Here is a 26,463-nt window from a genome sequence, read left to right on the forward strand (position 1 = left end):
CATTTTATTTTCTGAGTTGGGTCTGGATTTACTGCATTCAGATCCAATCTGACCCATTTGAAATTTAGATAATTTTAGGTTTTTAATCCTACGACCCTGCTCCGATCTGATCTAATCCGAACCTGTAAAATTATTTGGGCCCACGGGCCACAGCCCATTGAGTCAAAAATTATAGCGGTGGATCCGACCTGAATGATCCATTGGGTCAAAAATTATAGTGGTAGACTCAACCCGACTTGACTCGATCTTCTATTGGATTGAGTCTGGGTCCAAAATTAAAATCCGAACAAAGAACCAGATTGGATCAAGGTCACTCATGATCCGACCCGGCCCATTTGCATCTCCTTATGGGCTACTCTCACGACTCACAACTATGTGGGCCTCATACAGTTTCATATGGTATATTGTTCCATGCTGTGGATGGGGCTCAAAAAATCATGGCCATCATGCGATAAATAAACGATCGTGATTACGAGACTGGCTCTCTCTAGTTCCACTACGAAATGAGGATTATCAATCTTTGAGTAATATTAAGGGGATTCCATATCATGCATATCAAAAGTTATCTTGCCAAATGGTGCAAAGGTATTGGTTTTAGTTCCAAGAATTATTGTGATGCACAGCTAAACGTGAACTTGGCAGGCTAGAAGAAATGGATCCAGGGAGCTATTAGCATGCACAAGTGCTTATTTCTTCAAGACTTCAACACTAGATGTATGATAATTGCTATAGTAACTACAAGCAATATACCTGGTACATTTTGATTGGCTATGCAAACTCTAGGCCCTACCCAACTTCACCAAGGCTTTCGATTTAAATGGAACGAACCTTTTCGAAATTTTTTTATGGTATATCAAAAGCATTTCCATTAAAATGTTTTCTACACTTGAATTATTGGGGGAGTGGCTGCCATTTTGAGGACACTATTTGTAATATGATAAAAAAGCAACTAAATTGTATCGCATGATGCAGGATTATTCTCTAAGAACATTGATAGCAGATGATGGCGCATGAATAGTCAAACCATTCACCTCCTTCACACCGTCAAACAAAAATAACGCAATCAAATGAAGGACCAAAATTTTGTCCAACCATACATAATTAAGAAGAAAATGATTAAAAAATCGCAATGCAGCTTCATCTCAGTGTTTTTTAATGGAAGGGCAAAAGCTTTACTGGAGTTGGGTGGTGCTAAATTTATACAAGCATGAAGGAATCTGAAGCCATGTACGTATAATTGAGAAGAACTTCTAGGTAGGTATACAAATAAAATATTCCTCATAGCGCACTTTACAAAGAAAGCCATCGCTCATCAGTTCATCTACGGGCGCAATTTTTGGGAATTCGGGGTTCGACTCGCGCACGTGCAACTGTAACGTGTGCGACGTAGTGCGTTACTGTGCCCGCCATGGTAGTTAATAGGCAGGCGCTTCCCCTGGTGAAATTTATTCTCCCTCCCTCTCTCTCTCTCTCTCTCTCTCTCAGAGGGTGTCCTGCTCGTCCCACTTCTTACGGAGCGAGGGTTTCTCGCAAGCCCTTTTAATCCACGGTCCTCGCTCTCTTCCGCCCACCCCCTCCTCGGAGAGTTGATGCCTGATGCTTCACCCGCCGCGTATACCCAAGTGCTGCCAGCACCCGAGGAGCCGGAGGGCTCGCCGTCCTCCCTTTAAAGGTCTCTCTCTCTCTCTTTCCTTCATCTCATATCCCTCTTCGTGATCTTGATTGCCGCTTTTTGATGCGTGATCTGGCAATTCCTATTGCCTGCGAGTAGATTCTTAAGGGGGGCTTGGATTAGATTTCTTCTGAAATTTTAGTTCTGAATTGGATTTTGGTGGGATTATCGTCTTGTTTATTCATTCATAGATTAATTTCAGATGATTTTCTCTTTTTTTGGGCCAAATGGATAAATTTCTTTCTCGTGGTATGGTTTTGTGTGGTTTGAAGATTGCTTGATCATTCATACACCCTAAGCATGGATTGATATTAATAAATAAAAACTGATGACAAAGAAGAACGGAAATGATGCCGTTTTCAGATTTTGTAGGAAAAAAAAACGAGCGATCTTCACACTTCTCTGTTCGTATTTCATAGCTCCCTGTGCACCTTGTCTGTATTAACAGGTAAAGGGAAGTTGATTTAATCTTAACCCTAATAGGATCAAGTATTAATAAGTTTAGTTGAATACTCTGTAACTCTCATAAATCCTTATATTTGATATATGTTTGGATCACATTGGTGATAAATGCAATACAGTACTTGAATAGATACCATGTACCATTCATGGATATAATTATCATGTAGTCATAACCCTCCTCATACTCATTATAGATCTTACATAAAGCTAGCTGAAGAGGAAGAGGCATTAACTTAATCAAGAACTACAATGTTATAATGCAAAAGAGATTAAAAAAAAAAAACAGCATGGAGGAGATGGGATTCAGAGAGCACCCTAGTGAGGCAATAGCATCTACAAAGTAATAAATGGTCTTAAAATGCCTGATGTACACATGGATTACTAAAATGTTAGTGATATGGATGGCACTTCGGTTTTCAGAATATAAAGGGGTCAGTATTTCAGTAACAACCTCTAGTCAATGAGGTTATTGCCAATATACTTAATACATGAGGTAGGAGGTTGTCAATGAAAGTTTCAGCTTCTATAGGATTTGAGATGCTATAAAAAACAGAGAGGTTATAATATATGGATATAATACAGTAGGTTATAAGTTTGTTAAAATTATATTTTACAGCATAGAATGATGGTAGCAGATGATTGCCCAACAACTTAACATGTTTCATGATTAATCTGAATGAAATTTATATCCTTCTTAATGCTTCACCATCTATTTAATTCTAACGAAAACCCATAGGCATAGGCTTTTCATCTTGCAGCAGTAGATTTGAAATGTATTTCTACCTTAATCCACTTGGAGCATGCAATGTAGTTATCATATTTTAGTTATTTAAAACGTCATGGACATTGTTTTTCCATTGTATTGGACCTTTTGATATTGTAAGGGTTCAAATCATGCCTATCCATCACCATAAATAAATTTCAAATTCTCTAAGTTAGAAATAAGATATATTCCTTGTGTATGGTCATGTAACTTGACCATATCTGGTCAGATTTTTCGGTTCCCATGTGTGCTAAGTAGACATGATACGAACTGCAGAACTATATGGCACATACATGAAACTTGAAACCTTTGAAGTGGTTAACATGATACAATGCACTTGAAGCCACAAAACAAGAGATAGTCGCATTAGTAAGGAAATATACATAATTTAGCAGTCACTTCAAACTTGATATGTTTCAATGGCAGATCATGGATTTAGTAGAAGTCAGATTATATGGCTTTGGAGATAGAACAAGTATGACTTGCTATCTCTGCTCTGTATGTGAAAAATGTAGTAGTGATGGGGGATAACCAAGAGGTGAAACATGAGCCCAAAGAATGCAAGGTTTTAACATCAAGAACTCAGATAAAACAACATAAAGAACTCTAGATAAAACAAGTGTTACAAGGCAGTGAGCAAGATTCGCCGTACCATGTCGAATCAGACGATATGGAATGTACCGTACTATACCAACTCGGTACCGGCACATAGTACAGAGGGCGTACTAACACTCGGTATGCTAAACGTGCCCCGTACCATACCGTACCGACATATTGATAGTGTGGCATTGGTACATAGCTCAGTACCGAGATGACGTACCTTAGTAATGAGTAAATAGTTCTTCCAACTAAAGCATTCTTCTTAGAATGTTTTACTAGGCAAAAGAATGCTAGGAGCAATACCATGTGGCTCAATGTTTAGTTCCTACTTCATTCAAACTCAAATGAAGTTATTTAAGCACTAATCGTGGCTAGTATTCTATGTCGCTTCAATTGGCAGATAATCGGCCCTTGCCAATATATGCAGGAAGTTCTGTTCAGTATATTGAGCTATCTAGAATCCTCAATATGAAGGAGCTCTTGTTTTCACTATTTGATATCACTGTCCTTGATATTGCTGGTTGCGCAGATATAATGTTAGATAGGTGGTCTACAATTCCATATTGGACACTTGTATCAGGAAATCTGGCTACTTAGAGAAGTAAAAGGTAGGCTGAGATAATATGATGTAGCATATAAGACAGGAATAAACTATAAAGACTTAGCCCATTTATCTTATAATCCGATTTATGTTGATGAGAAGCAATGGGAGTGGAAGAGCTCTCTTGGCTGTATTCTGTGGTTTATCCTTTAGATGGTCACCAAGGAACTTGGATAGTCATAACTTTGGATTCTTATCCACAAGATCACGTTCTGGAGATTTTTTCTGGCTGATATTAAAGATAGGTGAGATTATTGCATTTGGTGGACTTAATTGACAAATATACTCATGCTGTGAACTTATGACAGATCCTTGACAAGTAATTTCACTTGCTTGCTGATTTTAAAGATAGGTGAGATTGTTGCATTTAGTGGACTTAATTGACAAATATATCATGCTGTGAACTTATGACAGATCCTTGACAAGTAATTTCACTTATGAGCATTATTGTCTTGTAGTGTATAAGCAGTTCTTTTGTGGGCAGGCAGACGCTCAAACATATAAATTTGCTGAAGTTTTTGTTCCTCTAGTCTATTGCTCTTTCTTCCTTTATTCAAGTGTTACCTGCATACGCCATGTTTAACGAACTTTGTGCTACCAAACTTTTAAGTGATCGAACATTCTATGAAGTGTCCTTCTAAGATGAATTGTGGGCACTTGGCACAAAAGTTTAGAGCGTCCGGTTACGAAACAATTTGATTGAAGATAATTTTCGTAGCCAGCACAAGTGCCAAATATGATAAATCTGAGATGTAAAGATTCTTCTGCTGAAGTGTAAATAGATTTTCATCTTTTCTTTAACAAAATGGTAGTTCTTTTGCCCAGAACATGCCCATAACTGGTCAAATTGGTCTGTAATCCAACATTTTATGTAAAATATGAATATATAGTAATTTGTAATTACATATTGGATGTTTCTTAATCTGATGTTCTTTGGATGTCGAAGTACCATCATAGTATTGTGCTTTATCTTTGCCATGTGGTGGAAGTAATATTCTTCTTGATAATTTTGAAAGGTGGTAAGGCATGAACTATGTCCAACACTCCAACCTGTTAAGGATATGCTCTTAAATCTTTCAGTATTTGAGAAAGGATTGTTACTCGCTCATGGATACTTTAGTATTTTCTTTCTTCAATTTAGTTTTTGTACTTCTGTATCTCTGTTTTGAATGGGAACAAATGTTCAGCATTCAATCGCTGCAAATCATGCTATCCATTTCTGTCAACTCAAAAAGAAACAAGTAGGATTTGCTGTATTTGCTGTTCATTTACTTCTTGCTGTTGATTTTTGGGATATCAGTGGGTTGAGCGTGGATTAACATATCCAAAATTTGAATAGTTTGACCTGAAGTAATTTAAAATTAGGCCTTGAGTTGGCTGGATGATCTCAGGTTTTCCTTCTTATAAATGGTGGATTGTATTAGTCAACCTTACTATGTCTTTTGTCTATAATTGAACTCAAACTGAAAGTCTGTTCATTGTTTTTCCTTTATAGTTTTACATCTTGTAGTTTCTGCAGTGTGTTTTTTGGACTATGTTTTTTAAAGATAGATGTGTTCTGCCAAAACACTGTTGACTTTCATGTCTCTATTAATTAGGTTCGCCACTTAATCTGCTGTCAATGTTTTATCTCCAATTCTTAGAAATGCTGAGAAAATTCTATATTTGATTTAATTTTGGTTAACAGGTTCTTTTTCTCAATTCCGTAGCTGTAAAGAAAGTTCTTCCAGCACCACAACCACCAGCACAGATCAAGGCAGTGATGAACATTCCTTGGAAGATGGAGAAGATATGTCAGAGCTTTCTTTGTTTAAGTGGAATTTGTCTTGGAAAGAAGACAACAAAGGAATATTCTCAAACTCGGTAGAAGTACCGGTCATTGAAGTTGAATCAGTAACTAAAATTTCTTCATCGGATTCCAGCAAAAGTGGAATGCCTCATGCAACATGGTATAACTGTGATTGTTATATACTGAAAAATGCTTTTGTTTAGATTCCTTTAAGCATGGTTGTGTAATTTGTGGTATTTTCCTTAAAAGTCTGCACTAAATTTTCTGCCTTTTTATCTTGTATTGGTTTGTGTGATCCACATGTGAAACTGGTGTCCAAAGTGAGTAGCCATAACAATGACTATCAACGTGTGCTTGTGTCCTTGTCTGCATGTCTGTGCGTGGATGGGCATCTGCATCTGCACAAGAATTCTTCATTATTACTTGCTAGGGGTTAAATCTCTGGTGAAACCAATCATATTTTAAATTCCTTTTTCCTATATTCATCGACTCTTCTTAAATTTCTATTTAATGTTATGGTTGATCAAATTAATCTAAATATTGATTCATCAAGTTTTTATAAATTTTGTTTTTTTAATGGTCATCATATCAATTACTTTAATGTTTGTTTTATTTTGCACTTTGTTATATTCCCCTTTGTCAGTTTACATGACATCTATTTGAAATCCCTTTAACTCTGAAACTTGATTTTTTTTTTATGCAGGAGTTACGGATCATATTCAACTGATCGGGTTAGTAGCCACTTGTCTGCAGGATCGTCACCAAAGACTGCCGATAAATCTTTGTTTCCAGCTGCTGGAAACATGGAATCTTGGTTGGCTCCTGGAAATGTGGTATGGGCTAAAACTAGTTACCATGAGTGGTGGCCTGCAGAGGTAGGTTATAGAGACAGTTACCTCATTGCTTTTCTGGATGAGTTTCCGAGCATGCCATTTTATTCTTCTTCTTCATTGACTTAAAATATGCTTATAATCTTGTCCATGATTATTCTGATCTATGAACTTATTCAGGTCATGGATGAGAGAGTTATTCTAGATTGCACTAGCACTCACCACATTGGGCATGTATTAGTGCAGCTTTATGGGAACAATGAACAGTGAGTACAGTATTGTTTGATATATGTAGCTCTTTAAAGATTCTATAGGTTATACTTTATCTGGCCTCTTGCTTCTGGGACGTAAATAAGCTTATTGTTTCACTCTCTACAGTGCGTGGCTTGATCCAGTTAGAGACTTATCACAATTTGATCATGTGCATGGTATGCTGTACCGATCGGTACAGGTCGGTACCGGGCGTACCGTACCCGTACCGATGGATACCAGTATCGGTACGCCAGTGTCGGTACGCCTGACGTACCGCGTACCGTACCGTACCGACATTCGGTACGCTTATACTAGTGCGGCACCGGTACGGGGTTCGGTACCGGTACGGCGAACCTTGCGTAATACAATTCCATAGAACTTCTATCAATACACACTTTAGTTTTTGTTATTTATATGCGATGTTCTATAAATTCTGCATGCCTTTTGCATCTAAGGTTAAGCATCAATTTATAGATAATGTTTGGACCAGTGCGATGTCTCTTCTAGGTTTAAAAACTTTTCCATGATTTACCTGCTATGGGGATATTCACTTTGGTGGCTGTTAGAGAATTTGGTCACTGAAAGAATCATTTCCTTTTTGAAAATTTTCTTGAAAATTTTGGTGGTCGATATGGTTTTAGTCCTTGTTTTTGGTTACTTTGAAGTTCTGTGCTAGTTTGGTGCCTGTGAATGTCATCTATATTCCCCTGCCTCCCATCAGTGAATTTTAGGTACCTGTCCGGGTTATTGAAAACTTGTTATTTACATGTCTTGACGCCACTCTCATTAGGAAATAGGTAATGAGTTGCCTGTTTTTTGCCCAAGAGCTACCTTATTTTTTGAAGCTGAGTCGATGGATGCAAGTAGTTTCCCAGCTACTAATCTTTGATAGATGAGAATCTTGGCAATGTTATGATAGCAATTAGGCCCCATTTGGGGGAGCTTTTAGAGGGCAAAATGCACTTTTTGGCCCTCCAAAAGCACTTTTAGATAAAATAGGGGTGTTTGGTAAAATTTAAGGAAAAAAGCTAAAACAGCTTTTTGGGAGAAGCTCCAAAATACCCCAAATTAGAAAATGGAGCTTTTTCTAAAAAGCATTTTTAGAAATTGTCGGAAAGTTATTTTGAGTTATAATATTATTTTTTTTGGACCAAAATACCTATAATAAAATATAATAATTACACAAAGAGATAAATGGTCATTGGAAGGGTGAAAAATTAATTTACACTAATAATTATAATATTTTATATCTTTATTATTGTATTACACTATAAATATTATATTATATCATAATACATTAATATGTTATGTTAAATAATTTAATATTATGTTATATTATACCACAGTCATCAAGAGGATGGAAAATTAATTTACGCTAATAATTATAATATTTTAAACCTTTATTATTGTATTATACTATAAATATAATATTATATTATATCATAATACATTGATATGTTATGTTAAATAATTTAATATTATATTAAATTATCATGCTGTAGTATACGCTATTATATTACTATATTATATTACATTACATTAATATTATACTATATCATATATTTATATATTAATATATATTATATTTTATTATGCTCTGTTGTATAATACTATATAATGTCCTTTATGGTCATTTTATCATACCAAAAGTACTTTCTCAATTTATTTATCAAACACTTGTTAAAGTTTTATAATACTTTAGAAATGTAGTTACCAAACAACAAACATCTTTTTATAAAAACTTTACTTCCAAAAGCTCTACTACCAACAACTCTCCCAAACAAGGCCTTAGTAAAAGAGAAACTACTATATTGCAAAAGATGATATTCTAAACCATGTTATCTCTGATTCAGTTAATAATTCTCGGAACCAAGTTATTTTAAATCTTGTAGAAACTGGAAGTTAATTTTGGATGAGACCTCCTTTTAGAGGTGGAATCTAGAAGGCCTTTATTGTTATCCTCTTCAGAGATGAAATATTAATTATGATAGGCTGTGAAAACACCCTGCACACAGTGAACTGAGCTGGCTCATTGGAGCCACTGGATTGGTCTGACTAGAAACTCCAAAAGTGTGTTGCCTGACTATGAGATATCCTCTACTCTGGATGTTGACCCAAAAAAAGCATGGTCCGCTTCAAAAGATTTCCCACTGAGGACTGCAATCTTTGTATTATGAATTAACATTATTTGGTGAATTTCTTCATTTGTGCCAAGCCTCTTCCATGGTGAGTTGTAGTTTCTATCTAGAGCTCCAAGGTGTTCTGCAAATATAACCTGCATTTTTTAGTGTTTAATGATCCCTAAATATGACATAACTAGTCCACTGCCTTTAATTCGGTGTGCTTTTACTTTCTTTGAGGAGAAAGGGGAGGGACAAACTGGGTGATATCCATGCTACACATACACAAAGACCAGTGAAGGAAGACTTGTCTAACCAGTACTGTAAATGGTTAAGGGAACTTCTTGCAGGCTTTAACTGGGGTAATGTTGTCTTATTTAAGAAACAACAAGTCTGTAAGTTCATGCAAGTATCCCTTTTTTCAAATTATAGTTTGTATGGCCTATATTTTTTTCCAAGTTTCTATCGAATGTCCTTGCATTCTACTGATTACTTATGCATAGGCTTGACCAGAGTTAGTTCTTGAATGTATCTAAATTATCATATTTAATTTTTGTGTAGTGCCTTGAAGAAAGGAGCAAAAATCCGTTAGAAGCATTTCAAGATGCTCTTAAGCAGGTAACTAAGTCCTTGAATCAAAGCTTTCATGATTAGATATCACTGTCTTGCATGGTCAAATCTTTCCTCTTCCCAGGCTTTGAGCAAACATGCCCGTACAAGTTCAAGAGCATTATCGAGGAGATGCTCTGGTGAGGTCAAGAGCTCAAGCCAAAATGACACATGTGGTACTATACTTTTTCTTCTTATGATCCATTTATTCACAACATCAGAAATTCTATTTTATTTGATTTTCTACGCCGGATGCAGCGGACCCTTCAAATTCAAGTAGAATGAAGGACGACGACATAGAGGAAGGGCGGGGTAAAAGGAAAAGAAAAATGAAAATTCATTTCGATGTAAGTGGAACCTCAATACTTATCATTCCTGCTTGGGAGAGCGACTAAAACTCTTTTCAGATATGAGGATAGAATTATCATTTAGTATTTTGTGGCCAGAAGGTTTTGGTTTTTGGTTTCCTTACTCATAGTAGACTACTGGTCTTGTTATAAACAGAAATTGCCATTCCTGTTCAAATATCCTGTTAGCAGTCATGTCCATTCTCCTCCATTCTTTTCAGGAGTTGAGTTTTCCAGAGAAACCACCAAGAAGAGTGCGTCGTCTAAGGATAATGCGGTACCTTGGTCTTATTGCTCCTGTCGGATCTCCCTTTTCTCCCTCACATGTGAGAACTGCTTGATACGATGCGATAATTCTTTTATGTTGATTGTTCATCTTGGAATGGTTCTCTTTATAGGCAGCCATTATGTGATGAATTGTGCCAGTGGATTCCTGAACATGTATAAGTCTCTGGTTTGTGGGACTGTCTCCTTCAGACAAGCTTGTTTTGAGAGAGATCCCTGAGGAGGTAATATCGAGATGACATGACTTTAACCACTCAATGCCTGTGTGGAAAATTGATGCTTGTATATATGCTTGTATACATGGGTGGATGAAATGGGTTTGGTGCAATGCCCATTGCAGTTTTTGCCTCATCAAAAGCGAGAGAGAGAGAGAGAGAGAGAGAGAGAGAGAGAGAGAGAGAGAGAGAATCTTATGAGTAAAGCATCATTTGATTGGTTCTGGAATTAGTGCAGAGCATGTGTGATCCCCATCAGACTAATTATTTTTACTACTTACCTATTTTAGATATTCACACTCCCACTTTTTTTATTATGACAACGAAATACATGACCATAAGGGCACTCGCATTGGCACACGGGATGAATGTAAATGAAAAGCATGGACTAATATTGTGGCTTAGAAAAATCCTTTTTGTTGTTTATGCTGCCTGGATGCTTAATAAACGCACCCATATTTTGGTTTTGGCGTTCCTCTTCTATTTGGTTTTCATAAGGCACTTTTATGTAATTATAATCTACGACAGGGTTTTGCATGTAAAAGTACTTCAAAATCGGCAGCGTTGGCCGATATCTTGTGTGGTTCGCATGTGATACTCGGTCCTACCGGGGGTTTGCTGAAAACTGAAAAATGGTTGCCGTCGGTGGATATTTCCTACTTAAACCCCAGTAGAACGTTAGTATCAATAATATTTGAGCCCACGGCGTAATAATAATGAATTGAATTCGGTGGTTCGAAGGTACCGCCCGTTGGTGACCGCAAGGTGCTTCTCCCGCCCTATAACTAATTACCCCTTCTCCCCATCTCCTTTCCCTTCGAGAGCTCATGAGGTCGAAGGGAGGCTTCATGTCTTCATAGAGTTGGTGGTCCGATTCCAAACTCCGTGATCGCCGGCAAGGTAAGCTTTCCAATCCCATTAAAAATGGCTTTTCTATGCGCTATTCTTCCATTTTAGTCTATTTCTTGGTGTAATAATTAATGGGTTGGGAATGAGGTCATCAGTTGGAAGCATTTTTAGCCTGTGGAAAGAAACCAGGAAAAGCCTTGGGATCCTTTGGGATCGGAGAAGTGGTTTCAAGAAGGCCAGGGTTTCTGATTTAGGAGGAGGCAGGCCATCATCAGTTCTCGAGTTCTTTTCATGGAGCTAATGAAAATCCATATAGACTTAACAGAATCAACTAAAACTGGAGAAAATTTTGAAGAATTACAGGGCCCTCAGCGCTCTTACTCATGAACCTCATGTTTTAATCATAGAATATTTTTCTGGGCAAAACGAGGGTCAGGAATCTTCCGCAGCTAAGAAGTGACTCCCATACACCGAACTTGGTTTTGAATTGGAGCGCATGCTCTTAGCAGAAAGCGACCTGCATTACAACAATACTGCAGATGTCGACGGGGGTCTCGCAGCTTCCTGGTTCCCGATGTTATTTTTTATGTAATGTGAAGAAGAGAGAATTGGCATCCATTATCATGGGCCGCGAAGAATAAAGGGAGGGGATCTCTCATGCAGGGCAACGAATTTAAACCTTTGGCATTTCCATATCTCAAGCTAGCTCCGGTCCTGTTGCGGTGATGGAGTTCTTGAGAAGTCATTGCGGGAAGTACCATTCTTCTCCTTGTATTAATTCTGAACGAAGGCCCCGTCGTAGCTACAGCTTGCAGTCCTCCTGTTGACCAGGCTGCCACTGCCTGCTATCGTATTTGTTTGCGTAGGTGTGTGAAAAGACAAATGCGTGGGTGTGTGTACGCGTGTAATTTACTTGCAGTTCCGCTGCATGCTATTGTAGTTGTTTGTGCAGGTGTGCCATAAGACAGATTTTGTGGCGCGCGTGTGCATGTATGCGCATATGTGTTACGTCCGGTTACTCAGTTACTGCATGTGGTTGGTCGACACGTCAGAGTTCAATTGCGCCCGGTTGATATCATCTGCGGTTTTCATCTCCAGGGATTTTGTTTGGGACAGGATCAGATAGTGGGATTCGCCTAATAAAATCGGAGACCATGCGATGCATTTCATTTAACCTGTTCGTGGATGATCTTTCGAGTATCTGTTGGTTCTCGCTTCTCACAACTTATGAGCTAAAAATGTGATATACCTTACTCAAAAATTATAAAAAACAGAAAGCTGTGATTGGTGGGCTTTCCCACCCCCTTTGACTCTCCGTCGAACCACCAATTTCATCCAAACACGGTTGAGCATGCGCAACAAGTTTCCGGCATCGAATAATCCTCAAAAAAAATGAAGTTGGCCTCATTTTTTTTCACAATATGAATTCAACAAAATTTTATGGAATAGAGTTGCAAGGACGGACCTTAATTTTACCTCAAGAAAGCTCCAGCTTACCTATCTTGTACAGTTTGAAAGTCGATAAAATTTTTTAATAGTTGCGCCACGACTCTGGGATACGTTACCTCATTACCTACATACACTTCCTATCATGAAAGATAAAATAAAAACAAAAATAAAAAAAATGATCCTCTCGCTAAAGTATGAGACTAAAGGGGAAGTTCTCTATTGACTTGAATAACGATCAAGAATTAAAAAAGGAAAATCATACTTTGAAGTAATTCCCTCTAATTAATCCATACTAGTTTTTATTGCTAATAAATGCAAGTTATTATCTTAAAACATTCATTTTGACCGAGTGTTATATAACATCGCTAGGGCAAGAACTTACCATTTCTAAACTTGTTTACAACTTTCACGTTTACATTTTAAAAAATAATTAACTAATACCAAATATATAGATATACATTTTTAATTTTTTAAAATAAGCAAAATGAAAACTGATGTCAAACGGTTCCCTAATATACTACCTAACATAATTTTTCTATACTTCTGTGCTCCTACATTAAGGTTTCTCAATACCATTTACGCAATTCCTATGATCCCTTCCAAACTTCATAAGTACCCACCAGCCAAAAACAGCTTTCGAGCAACTATATCCCGTACGTTCCAGATCCCTCTATGTACAATTGATGCGAAAAGCACTGCAAAAGGGGGCTCTTCTAACATGATCGAACCAAAAAAGAATAAATTTCATCTGATCCCTTGCGTTTCTTGACTAGAAACACGAGGAACCGTAACTGGCTTGTGGAGTGTTGATGTCCCTTGAAATACTGTTGTTCGGGCACCCTTCAAATACTTGTGCAGCTGGAAGATAAATATATGATCAGTTCTCTGCCTTGATACACTACCATACGTGATTCAATGCAAACGCAAATGCACCTACCTCATCTGAAGTTATTTTTGTGAAACCAAATTTCTTGGTCCAGATAGATTCAGCTTCATCCGCTGCTGGAAGAACAAAATGCTTGACCTTCATAGTTGCCAGCAGTCTCTCTATGCACGAAAAGAGAGATTGGAAGTATCCCTGATAAAAAAAGAAATATATCAATCAGCATCGGAGTGACTGATGATCATGAAACTAGCACAGAACCACACCACAAAAGGAAACTTTCTACAAGTTTGCAATCTTAACCACGACTTCCATCAAAATACAAGGCATCTGTCTAAAACCTAGTGCCCTGAAAAGGACTAGCATGTAGAAAAGTTACTACATTAAGTTACAAGAGAACTTTCAAGTGGATGGTCCAAAAAGGACTTGTACAGTAATTCTTGTTTCTTGAGATATTAGATTATCATAAGTATTTCCAAGCAAATACCTAACCATATTTTTTGTTCAACTGCATTTGGAAGAAAAAAGCTTATCTTCACGAACCATACAGTGAGTATTAGATGGTTTATGTGCCTGGAGCCAAATTCCAGGTTTCATGCTGATAATGTAGACAATTTATTTGCATGACTTTTAGCAACCCACATGTGGATATAACCACTCAAAAAAACATTTACACTACACAAATATCTCTTAAAAAAAGCTACACAAATGTGTTTTTCAAAAAACAGACTAATCCATAAGAAAAAAAATCTTCCTGTCAGACTCAGACAACAGATCCAGTTACATACACTGATTATATTGGATTTATAACTAATTTATTACGGTTACTTGTGTTCCTGTCATCCTCAAAATTAACGAGTAGGGAATAATGTAAAGTTCCACGTCACCAACAAAAATTCTCCGACAAATCTAGATAGGTGACCAGCTTAAACTGCATTCATTCCTTCCTGAACACATGCACATTAAGTAGCACCATAGCAAGATCTTTGAACCAGCTCTTACAGACTCACCTGCCCTTGATGCTCTCTGCTTGTTGCAACTAGCGGAAGTTCAGCAATTTCACTTCCCAAAACACGTAAAATCCCCGCAGATACCACAGATGAACTGCAGTGATGGAACCACATTCAGGCTCAGTGTCACATGATCCTGCGAGTTAACAGCAATTAGAAGCTCATATGCATTAATTAACTCTTACCCCACAGTTAATAATGCACAGTAGATCCCTCCATAATCTTGATCTCTCACCGTCCTTCTGTCATAGAATAACATAGAAAATTTATTGAAAGAATAGAAGGAACAAAAGTTTGTGGAACTGATTTGACATATAAAGATTATAGTGAAGACAGAATAAATGATTTCTCCCCACCCATAAACCATTGTAGGGATAAGGTCCCTGCCAGTTGAAGCATCAACAATCGGGTCAAATGACTCCTGCAAAGCAACAATAAAAATTAAAAAAAAAGAAAAATATTTTTTTCAACAAAACTTTAGTGCAGAATATGTCATTAGAGGAAATAATTGAATTTTAAAAATAATGACAAGCCAAATGCAGTCACCAGCTGTCAGACTAAAGATACTGGTTTTGCCACCAAGGTGGTAGCCTAGTGGTACTGGGCAGAAATTCTAACCTTAAGGTCCCAAGTTCGAATCGCTGCGGCGACGATTAAATTGTGGACCGGAGCTCACTACTTTGGCCACTGCTTGGACTTGAGGTATAGGACCGCTCTTGAACTGCTAGTAGCCGGGGTGGTGCCGGGTGTGACGTACTCACACTTGGGACTCGAGCCAGAGCCCAGAGGGGTAGCTGAGCCGGGCCCATGGGTGGGGAGGATATGAGTAAAACCGGTCGGGGTGCCCAACACACGGCCATTTCTGCCCGCATCGAACATTCTCCTGGCGGGGCGGGGGCCCAGTGGGGGCTGCTACGCGGGGTTGGGCTTATCCCTTCCTCCCCCCTACCCCTTTTTTTTCAGCAAAAAAAAAAAAAAAAAAAGATACTGGTTTTCCATGCAGAATATGTCAACAAATTTCACTCAGAATTTCCATGACTCATCTTGCATTAGTGTCCTAAATCTAAGAGAATCATCTATGTATTCGATACTGGTTTTCACAACAATTTTGCAAGCACAAAGAACATACTAAAGATATACAGTTTCCCTCATATGATTTGCATCAAGTGATATCTATTCCTCTTCCACTTTCTCACTTAAAATTTCCACCATCAAATGTTTGATACATGTCAACCAGCATCAAAATTAAAGAACAATGGTAAGCTAGAAAATAATGTCATTTTCACATCAAAATCTCTTACTTGATAATATATGGACATCACGTTATTAACTTCCTACTAATGCCTCGATATCTTCACAACCATTTCTAGACACTCAAACTAGCCCTGCCTAACTGACAACTCTAACCAACAATATATTTCAAAGCAGGACCAAAGGCAGCAGGAAAAAGGTTTAGTGCTAAAATTAGGTTTAAAGTAAGACAAGAAATTCAGCTAGGAAATAAACCCTAATTCAATAATTATCAAAATTTATTTTTCCTCATAGACAGCACACCACAACAAAACCACATCATTATGACAAACTGGCAAAGGTTATCTACGTTGCTTCTCGTAAATAGGGAAACTTCACACCAAGTCAACAGCATGCCAACCACCATGGCCCATCTTGACACCTCACAGGCCACAGAATATTTAAATCCTTATATTTGATTACATATATGCATGCATGCATGTATATATTCGCACATATATGAACACATACATATGTGCATCTATCTACACAGACACACATACACACTGTATCCCATATATGATCCTCAAAATTGTGAACACCAAAACAACACTATAACATAGTCAAATTCTATAGTGACATCAACCAAAGAAAATGACCATTCCCCAGCAGTTCGCCTAAAAAAAGCTCTCACCCAGTGACAGTCCACTAATAATTCATACACATGCGGACCACCATGACAACACTCTTTAAGAAAATTCATTAGTGAAATACAATGTTTTCACTAGCAAAACCATTAACTTCCAACAAAAACAATTTTTGAAGTTACAACCCAGAGACAACATTGCTCATCTTAAAGTTGATGAAACTAACAAATTACTCAAAGAAACTAACAAAGTCAAAAAAACTATAATTATAAACTCATAAGTTATCCAAGCAAAACATAATTATAAAAAAGAATCAACTCTGTACATCATTCATTTATACATACATACATATACTAGGTGCAAACAGCTTACTCAAAAAATCATGTGATTCGAAGACCTCTAGCATATGCATCAAGTAGCAAAAAAATTGGACAATCTAAATAGCATCGAATTATATATGTTTTTTTGATCATTTGATGCATAGGTTAGCAGTCTCCAAATCACATAATTTTTTACAAGGTCCACAATCTCAGTACCGGGTACCGTATCAGTACCTTATTGGTATAGTACGGTACGGTACATCTATATGTTAAAATAGCTCTCTTACCTATTTTTTCAATTTTCATCTCGGTACATCTCGGTCTAGACCGGTACGCACCTCAGTGGGCGGCTTATACCAACTTGAATATATGTTTCGTACCGGTTGTCTTTCAGTACAGTACATACGCCTCATACCGAGCGGTACGGCAAACCTTGATTTTTCGTGTGCAAGCTGTTTAGAGGTAGTAGATCACATCTAACAGTTTGGACCATTGATATGGGAACCATTGTCCAATCTAAACTTGACCAAATTTGAGTAGAAATTCATTTGAGTGTAGCGAAGTCTAGTGCGCTCTCTCTCTCTCTCTCTCTTTGTGTATGAGGTAGCCCAGTCTGCCTCTCCCTCTCTACTTTATAGGTAGATGAACACACACACACACACACACTACTAAATCTGTAATATTTATGGTTTGCACAACATACAAAACACATCTCAGAGAGAACCACTCATTTTGGGGGGGGGGGGGGGGGGGGGGGGTGATGGGTGGGTGATATACATATATATATGTTCTTTTTCTCCAAGAGGTATATCTAAGATATCCATCAATGTCTACCAATCGCAATCTGATGTTGACATGTAATTCAATAAGTCTCTCTTAAAATGCACAACGCAATTAGCTATCCAACATACAGTTTTACTGATAACTGTAACATTACTGGCCATTAAAGTAGTTCTACAAAAATAAAATGATAAATAGAAAACTTGGTGTTACAATAGCATTAGATTGATGAATACTCACATGGAAAATAGCGACTGCTTTGGAAAGCAACAATCTACTTTCCGCATCAGCAGTTTTGCCACTTAAAAGTCGCCATCTTATATCGGTATTGGCATCCCGGTTGAAACCATTGTTGTCGTGCTTCTTCCTTATCACATCCGCATCTATTAGAGGGATTGGCTGTGCTCCACGAAGAAGCAACTTTTGCAAAGCAGTATGAATCCTACTGCAATCAGAAGTACATAACCACTCTCCTTCAGGCAACTCCTGTAACCATAATAATAGTTAAGCTCAAAACTTTGTGTATGTTATGTGATTAAGAGGATAAACGGGCCAGAAGTGTCTTTCAACCTAATATTCACTGTAACTTGGCCTATTCAAAACTTTCGAAATTATAGACCCACTGCCACCACTTCAAGCAAGACACATAAACAAACTTTTAGGACTTGACAAAGGCAACTGCCTATTAAAAGGATAACAGGATTTCAAAGTGGTTACCTTCAAATCAGCCATCTTATGCTCTTTCAGACACCCCACATGGTACTCTCTCTCACACTGTAACCATATAAAGTTCAGTCAGTATTCGAGAAAAGGGATGACAACTTGAACATACAAATAATTGTACAACGTGAAGGAAGGATACAATTATAAAAGAAAAGAAGCTAAAGTAAAATAGTGAGAATCAAAAACATACCTGGTCACAGATAATGACAGTGCGGTCACCAAATCCTGACTTGCAAAAGTCATGGCGCCTGTAACATATTTAATATCATCAAAAAGGAAATCATTATAGTGACCAAGATCCAAAACCAACAATGAATCAAATCATAAGACCAACTACTATGGCACAGATGCACAATTTTTATTTGAAAGCTCCATGTGCAATAAAATAACAAACAAGAAGAAAGATGGAAAAAAAAAAAAGAGGCGGTGAGTTGTCTATGTATAAGGTGCTATGGGACAGAATAATTTCATAAAGCCAAAGCTCAACAGATAAATTATAGCATTAATACTCCATCCATAACACCATGGAAAAAATCATTTTAGCAACCAGGTGTAAAGGAAACAAAATTTCAAATTCAGTTTACCCAACACAGCTTATACATGGGTTCAATGTGCCCAAAGCAACATAAGCATTAATATAGCAAACAAGTTCGACAAATGAATAAAGGCCCACCACAAGTGGGCTGAATCAGTTAGGCATTAAAAGCATTTAATGGTATACAAAGTTCACAAATAGATAAAATGCTAACCTGCACAGGGCACAGCCACCGATGTCATTATTGGGCGTTGAGACAATACGAATACATCGCCTAAATATCTGATCAATAGGGTCGACTCCAGCAACCCTCCCAGCAGCAATTGCATTATCATTATGCGCCACACTCCTTTCTCTTTGATGGAGACTTTGACAATATTGACAGTACCAGTCCCCTTTGGGTACGCTCAATAGACCGACACATTCTGCAACTCAAATGGAAGGGGTAACATGTTAGAAACATAGATTACGAATTCGACACATTAAAACAAAACTCAGACCAAACATACATTAGGTAACAGGTACTGCGAAGCCAGGCTTGTCATATGCAAAACATCTACGTATTATCTAAAAGACTAAAACATTAATTTTGTTTTTAAAAAAAAATAAATTGTTATAAAATGCATTTGTCGTACATACAAAAAGGGGAATTTAATTATATAGCAGCACAAACAAGCAATTAATTATCTTTAACTTCACCTAAGCATCTGTGCTTCCAATAGGCATGTCAATTAAGACATTTAAAGGATACTAGCAAAAAGACATATGAGAAATGCAAGATGGAGTTTCAATGATAAAAAAAGAGTTCCTAAGTGCCATTGCATCACATCCATCCAAATGGAAAACTATTTTCTAAGGAGGAGGTTCGTCTACAATTTTTCTTTTGAAAAAGGCATGTGAAATCATACTCCTCTCAATGAAATCAAAGTATCAGCACTCCACTGACTGTATGAACCAACTCTAACCATTATACAGCATGTCTAGTATACAACACCAATAATCACAAACAGCCGGTAGCGTATTACCAGAATAATAGGAAAAACAAAGAAATTTTAAACTATAGAACTCCAAAACAACCACCATAATCTTAAAATAACAAAATAAAGATAAAAATCCAAAGGCAACCCATTGACGGGTAATCTTTATGAGATTAAATAGTGCTGGAGCTCCAGATTTTAGTAATATTTATGGAGGATCCTGCACCAGATATGAACCTCAAAAGCATCCGGATTCAGATGCAGAAATAAAGAAAAATAAAAACAACCCCTTATCTCATATCTAAATGGGTTTTTTTTATAGATGCCAATAATCACCAGACCAAGTGCTTGCTGTCTCCTTCATATATTCCTTATACATGAAACCTTTTTTGAGACAAGTATGCTCTAAAATTAGAGATACTAAGAAAATCTTTGTGACACTCAAAGTAAACACCTTTGTGGAAGGCCCGAGGACAAAGATCGCAAAGGAGAAGATTTCCACCATCTGCACAGATGCCGCAGAGATCATCATTTTCACTCGCCGACAACTTGCGGCCTTTAGATAGCGAAACAGATAATTCATGAAGAGAAACTCCATTTGAAGTATAGATGTTATTGTAACTGGAAAATCAGAACAAATGTAAAAGTGATGAGTAAGGAGTTAAGATGTCTGGAAGCAAATCAACAAGATATATATATTTTTTAATCATCAACTCACGGTTTGCGCCGAGAAGCCTGACCAGCATGAGCTTCAAACTGTGACGGACTAATCTGCCGTTTAGGATTAAGGAAGTCAAACATTTGATATGGGATATTCAAAAAAATCAACAAATTTGAACAGATCCATATTTTTACCACAGTATTGCAGCAATGACAGTATATTCCAGTCTCTTTTATATAACCCTGAAGCAATCTCTGTAGAATCATAATGACAAATATATTAAACAAAGAACCACAAAAGAGACAGCCAATCACAAAAAGAAACATTTAATCATCTTGAACACAACCTTTCCACGAACATAGTAGGCTACTTCAGTTCCCTGAGGTAAAATGTCATTCATAAAAACCAGCTTATGCAACCCCAAATCCCTAGCATACAGAAAATTCACCAAAGAACATAGATTAATAGCAAGCTAAAGGGAAAGACAAATGGAGAATAGGCTATACAAAACAAAATTTTAACAAATGAACTTAAAATACCAACTTTCTAGTTAACTTTCCCGCACTATTCTTCTTATTTGGTAGCAAATTCTTGGATGAGCTATCTGATGGATCCTCTAACGAACCAGTCCTCGATGACCTGAAACACAACAATTATATGTAAGCCATATAAAAGGTAAATTTACAAGTACACTGTAGATATAAGGAGGACAAAGATATACAAGACAAGAAGTATTCCACGAGATGTGATGTAGATCATGCACAAACAAGAATGCACCAAGAAAAGAATTTTAACTCAAAGAAATCAACCTAGAAAGAAAAACAAAAAATGTGTAAGAGATTCAAGTCAAGCATGCAATGCAATGTTTGAGTAATGCAAACACATCTTCCTGGCAGCTATGATAAACGACACTCAGATAACACGAAAGACACTTCTACTATATATTACATTACTTTTGTATATAAATGTAACTTCAACATATACCTTGAAATTACTTATAGTGGGGACAGAAGAAACCCTCTAGAGTTCATATATTGAGTAGTGCAAAGAATTATGTTTACAAGCAGTTAGTACGAGGAAAAGAATGTTTGTTCGGTTAATCTCTTATTCCTCTTTTTATCTAAGCCAATATATATTATGTTCGCTTACCTAATCTCATTGGCAAATATGATTTGAAATTGAAAAGTACAATGGTTATCTAATAAGGCTTTCATATGACCTTGTATATTCACCTTCTTTAGCTTGGATACTTATCCTGCTCCTTTACCATCAAGTTCTCGAATGATCACTATAAAGATACACCACAGCTAGTATATCCAATTCATTTTTTAACTCAAAGATATAATACAACTAAAATAAAACAGATGTAACATGCTACATCTTCATATCTTGTTTTCTATTTGGATGATCTTGCCATCATCTAATCATGCACCCAACTAGAACCATTACAAACCAGCCAAGCATCAATCCACATGAAGCAAGTGGCTCAAATAACCCAGTGATACAAGAACATAAAATTATGGACAAAAAAGGGGAAAAATCAAATTCTGTAGTTGAAAAGTACAAAAGATAAGGCAAATGAAATTAAGTGAAGTAATCATAAAGAAGGAGAAACCAAATAAAGGAGAAAGGTAAATCCAAATGGAAAAAATGAAGGAAATTAAGATACTTGTTAAAGACACATGACTATTTGCTCTAGTAACTCACAATGGTAGCCTCGGAGCATAAGTTCCCACCCTATTTTGGCCTTTAAACAATTTTAAGAATACAATAATTGCTCTACCTCCCTCTTCCTCCTCTAACAGAACACATACAAACTGCACAGAGTGGTATTCTTTTTTTTAAAAAAAATACAGACTATAAAGCAAGAAGTCCTTACATAAGTATTGCATAAAACTATAAAGGAAACATACCTCATAGTACTAGCAGTTCCATGTGATGGGCTTGGAGTTTTTGGTGGTTGCTTTGAATTGAGACATGAATCACACAGCAGTGCAAACTTCCCAGTGCGTGAAGTATGAAATAACTCTGAATAGTTAGAAACAAGTAACCATCTGAACAGGTCCCAGCATACCAAAACACCAACCACCATAGAAGGTCAGCAGCATAAAATCTTACCTTTGCACTTCTGACAAGTGATCTGTTCCTTTGGAGGTGCTTGACCAATCGCATTCTGGATTGCAGCTTCCAACATGTCTAATGGAGCACTGATGCATGCTTTTAAAACATCACGAAGGCTCTTCCCATTTTCCAAAAAAATGAAGTCTGATGGATGCTTCTTTGTGCTCCCAGCATGCAGTTCAAACTGATAAGCTGAAACAGCCTGCAATGCCCAGGACAATATCAAATGACAAGAGTCGTAACACAAGATTCTATCCAACATCCAGGTGAAGAGCAAAACAGAAGAACCCACCTTCGAACCATTGCACGAAGAACAAGAGCACAATATATTGTTTCCCTTTATCACGCCCTGAAGCACAGCTTGCTGTGATAATAATGCCATAAACACAATTCTTGATCAAAATTACAATGCCGATAAATGTGATCAAGAAAAATGCTTATCAACTGCCCAGCAGAGTACCAAAATAATCAGTACTCCACATGCAGCCTACCATTGAAGTCATAGTAAGCTAAAAGGAGGAACTTCATGGCCAAAAGGGCAATTTGAATTAAAAAACGATGACCAAGTATACTTGTATTATCATCAGGTAATTTGCAAGTACAAGCCAATTGCTACTAGCTATGAAAAATCACTAATGTTTCAGCATGCAATGCGATTGCTGCAACTTTAATTCATTAACATCAAAATTGGGGCACATACCTTGCCATTGGAGGCAATGTACTTGACATGCAACCCCTCAAGCAGGCCAGTAGCAAGCAAGTCCCTAACATTTGTTGGCAGCTTTGTCAGCGCAATTTTCTTGGACATCTTCAGTTCCATCTTCTTCTTCAGTGTCGAGTTCAAAGATCCATTCTCACCATTTGCCTCGGCCTTCGGGTCGTCTGACCCAACAGACCCACTACTTGTGGTAGTGGTTTCTGCTGCTCCAGAATCTTTCTCTTTAGCTTTAATTGCCGACCTTGTAAACCTCCTGGCAGGCTTCTCTGACAAACTATTTCCGTCCTTAGACCCATTGTGAGCATTTATCACCATCAGGGAACCCACCGTAGAGACTCCATCCTCCATTGGAGGGACCTTCAATGCCGATCTCGTGAACCTTCTGGTAGACTTCTCCAATTCACCATGATCGTCTACCAAAATCGGCGCCTCTGCCACAGAACGTGCCTGATCCAATGTTGGCGGAAGGTTTGCAGTCGATGATTCTTGCAAAGTAACCTTCAATGACGACCTCGTGAACCTCTTCTTCATAGGCTTCTCCATCGTCATGCCATCCATCTTTGATCCATCTTGAACATCGATTACAATTGGGTCCTCCGAGGCACAGCCATTCTCCAATCGATCGCCATTAGCCTTGCACGCATCATTATCATCAATTGCAATTGGGGTCTCAATCCCATTATCGTCAATCACAGATCCAGCTCCAGCTCCCTCGATCGGAGGCGAAGAAGCCACTGGGGGCTCCGGCAAACCTTCTGATGTAGCACTCAATCCTGATTTCTCTTGGTGAGAATCCCCATCCACCATAGCCTCATCAAGAACGCCGATCTGAGCAGATTTCTCCACGGCAGACCCAATCCCCGACAGATTGAAATCCGGCATCGCCTCATCCTGCCCATTCACCACAATTGGGGCCTCCTCCTTGGCCTCATCCACACGATCCACCACAACAGGACCTTCTGCCTCGATCTGGCAGAGATTAGGAGGGGGGTTCGGGGCCACCGCCTCCGGCGGCGGTCCGGCTGCCTCGGACGCCCTGGTATCGGCTTTCTTGGGCCTCTTGGAATCGCGAGAAAGGGCGGCGAGTTGAAAGGATGGGGACTTACCCGAGCGGGTGCGGCCGAGGGACACCGGGAGGGCGGCCTGGGCGCGGAGGGCGAAGGCGAACTCGCGCTTGAGACCGGATCGGACGCCGGAGCGGAGCACAAAGTCCTCGGGACCGGAGGGGCCGTCGCCGTTCGCCATGCTCACGAGGATGGGCCGAGAAATCAGGGTTTCAGGGGGCGGTCTTCGGCGACGCCAAGGGGAAAGGAACCCAAGATCGGGAGGAGAAACGGGGAATAAGGGTTTGCTCAGGCCTTTACCTTGGGGGCAAAAGGCCGGAGGGCTCTGCGGTTTCTGGAAGGAAGCGGAAGGAAGGCGGTGAGAAAAGAGGATTAATCCTCGATCTAATGGTACTAAAATAATAATTATTGACGGCAATACTTTGGGAAGGGAAAGAACAGGGGAGAGAGCCGGAGAGGGGGAGAGGTGGGGACGGGTGACGACGGAAGAAGGGGCAAAAAGGGGAAGGCAAAGACAAATTAAAAAAGGAGGGATCAAATTGCGATAATATCCCCAAGTGATTTATATTGCCTAAAATACCCCTCCGTGCCAGACCAAGTCGGCGACGCTTGGGGAGAGGAGATCGATTTGGATTTGGATTTGGCGTTTATAACGGTGCGATTGGACCGAATAGACCGGGAATGGGGTCCCAGGCCCACGGCTCACTACTGGATCGTTCGTCAAATACGGCCGCAGAATTCGGTCCGGTCGAGCTCAGCACAGAGCCAATTTGATTTGGCTTCGGGACGAAGATTTTAAAACCAAATTTGATTTACCTCTTGAGTCTGGGTCGGGCTAGGTCTCCCTTTCAGTAATGTTTAAGCTTTTAAGCTTAGTATAGGTTTTTGAACTAATTTTTTATAGTCAATTCAGTTCTTTCAAATTGATTCTAATTTTTATTTGAAATTAGTCATATCTAAGTTAATATATATTTTGACAAATTCATCAATTTTTTTTTGAATTTTGAATCATTGTCTTGGCTAATTCGTGGTGAATGCCGAATTTGTATGCAATCAACTTAGCTTGACTTTTTTTTTTTCCCAAGCCTTAGAGTGGGAGGAAAGCTATGAGAATTTAATTGCTTGTTGGAGAGGGTGTTCAGAGAGTTGATGATGTAGGAAGTCTCGCCGCTGAGATTTTCTTGATCGCAGAGTGGACATGGGATTAGAAATAATAATTGGGTCGGGTCGAATTCGATATAAATCAAATTGAATATAGATCGGATTAAAAATTCATCAGCCTGAATTTAACGTGCTTATTAAATATGTCAACACTTTAAAATTAAATTTGATCTATTTATTAAACAGACAATCCAATCTAACCCATATAATTTTTTTATTAAATAAGCTGTATCAAGTTAAATGGATTAATATGTTAAGTGGATTTTTAACCAAATAAATAGATTTAAAAAATTAAATTGGTTAAGAGGGTCGTATGACAAAAATGGATTAAGCAGATTTTGAACAAATTAAATAGTTCTTAGACATATTAAATAAATCGGATTAAATGCATTAAAAGATCTAAATTTAAATATAATCTACTTAATAAATGGTAAATAGATCTAGATTACGATTCAAATATATTTATATCAAATCTAAATATTCTTAGAGCTCTTCATTTATGGGTCCTAAAGTGCCCCCCTTGGCCCCTGGTACACAAAGCATTTTTCTTAATTTTAGGTGGCGCGGGACACGTGGTGCCTGGAGGTGGCGGGGCACTTGGGGGGCAAGTAATCTGGCTGGGTGGGGCCTGGAGAGGTAGGTGCCGATTGGTTCTCCTCCCATGACTTTGGAGGGAGAGAAGGGCAATCTTTGCTTCCCCAGATGGCGACGGGCCCAAAGATTCAGGGCAGTTGTGCTCTCGGGGACTGATATATTTGATTTTTGGACCGGGGAGGAATCGCGTTATTTT

The 26,463-nt window shown here is 38.2% G+C and overlaps 2 protein-coding genes across 9 annotated transcripts; one reads left to right on the forward strand and one right to left on the reverse strand.

Annotated features, from left to right (window-relative positions):
- Nucleotides 1-1,452: 1,452 nt before the first annotated feature.
- Nucleotides 1,453-10,669, forward strand: LOC103698906 (uncharacterized). Of its 4 annotated transcripts, XR_015969504.2 has the most exons (10): nucleotides 1,453-1,672; nucleotides 5,786-6,047; nucleotides 6,591-6,762; nucleotides 6,898-6,983; nucleotides 7,096-7,138; nucleotides 9,337-9,451; nucleotides 9,651-9,707; nucleotides 9,784-9,874; nucleotides 9,957-10,045; nucleotides 10,267-10,669. XR_015969504.2 is itself a non-coding variant. In XM_026801789.4 (9 exons), the coding sequence occupies exons 1-9, from the start codon at nucleotides 1,597-1,599 to the stop codon at nucleotides 10,384-10,386; spliced, it is 996 nt and encodes a 331-aa protein (XP_026657590.1). In that variant the 5' UTR covers nucleotides 1,453-1,596; the 3' UTR covers nucleotides 10,387-10,588. The 4 variants fall into 4 exon arrangements, 3 of the variants coding, with proteins under 3 accessions (XP_026657590.1, XP_008779184.1, XP_088562108.1); XM_026801789.4 differs by lacking the exon at nucleotides 9,337-9,451 and having other exon boundaries at nucleotides 10,267-10,588; XM_088705982.1 differs by lacking the exon at nucleotides 9,337-9,451 and having other exon boundaries at nucleotides 1,532-1,672; nucleotides 5,808-6,047; nucleotides 10,267-10,588.
- Nucleotides 10,670-13,418: 2,749 nt separating this feature from the next.
- Nucleotides 13,419-25,033, reverse strand: LOC103698933 (uncharacterized). 5 transcript variants are annotated; one of them, XR_015969501.2, is made up of 18 exons: nucleotides 23,431-25,022; nucleotides 23,023-23,094; nucleotides 22,728-22,932; nucleotides 22,523-22,637; nucleotides 21,153-21,248; nucleotides 20,956-21,037; nucleotides 20,804-20,863; nucleotides 20,667-20,719; nucleotides 20,403-20,569; nucleotides 19,186-19,396; nucleotides 18,627-18,684; nucleotides 18,431-18,487; nucleotides 15,355-18,199; nucleotides 15,093-15,157; nucleotides 14,922-14,978; nucleotides 14,737-14,830; nucleotides 13,781-13,921; nucleotides 13,419-13,701 (listed from the first exon to the last, which is right to left on the reverse strand). XR_015969501.2 is itself a non-coding variant. In XM_008780997.5 (18 exons), the coding sequence occupies exons 1-18, from the start codon at nucleotides 24,691-24,693 to the stop codon at nucleotides 13,588-13,590; spliced, it is 3,156 nt and encodes a 1,051-aa protein (XP_008779219.2). In that variant the 5' UTR covers nucleotides 24,694-25,033; the 3' UTR covers nucleotides 13,419-13,587. The 5 variants fall into 5 exon arrangements, 2 of the variants coding, with proteins under 2 accessions (XP_008779219.2, XP_038971271.2); XM_008780997.5 differs by having other exon boundaries at nucleotides 17,954-18,199; nucleotides 23,431-25,033; XR_015969500.1 differs by lacking the exon at nucleotides 14,922-14,978 and having other exon boundaries at nucleotides 14,737-14,872; nucleotides 17,954-18,199.
- Nucleotides 25,034-26,463: the final 1,430 nt, after the last annotated feature.

Source organism: Phoenix dactylifera, chromosome 10, assembly GCF_051530095.1.
Source record: "Phoenix dactylifera cultivar Ajwa chromosome 10, Ajwa_hap1_PhDact_Kaust_v1.1, whole genome shotgun sequence".
Classification (NCBI taxonomy): domain Eukaryota; kingdom Viridiplantae; phylum Streptophyta; class Magnoliopsida; order Arecales; family Arecaceae; genus Phoenix; species Phoenix dactylifera.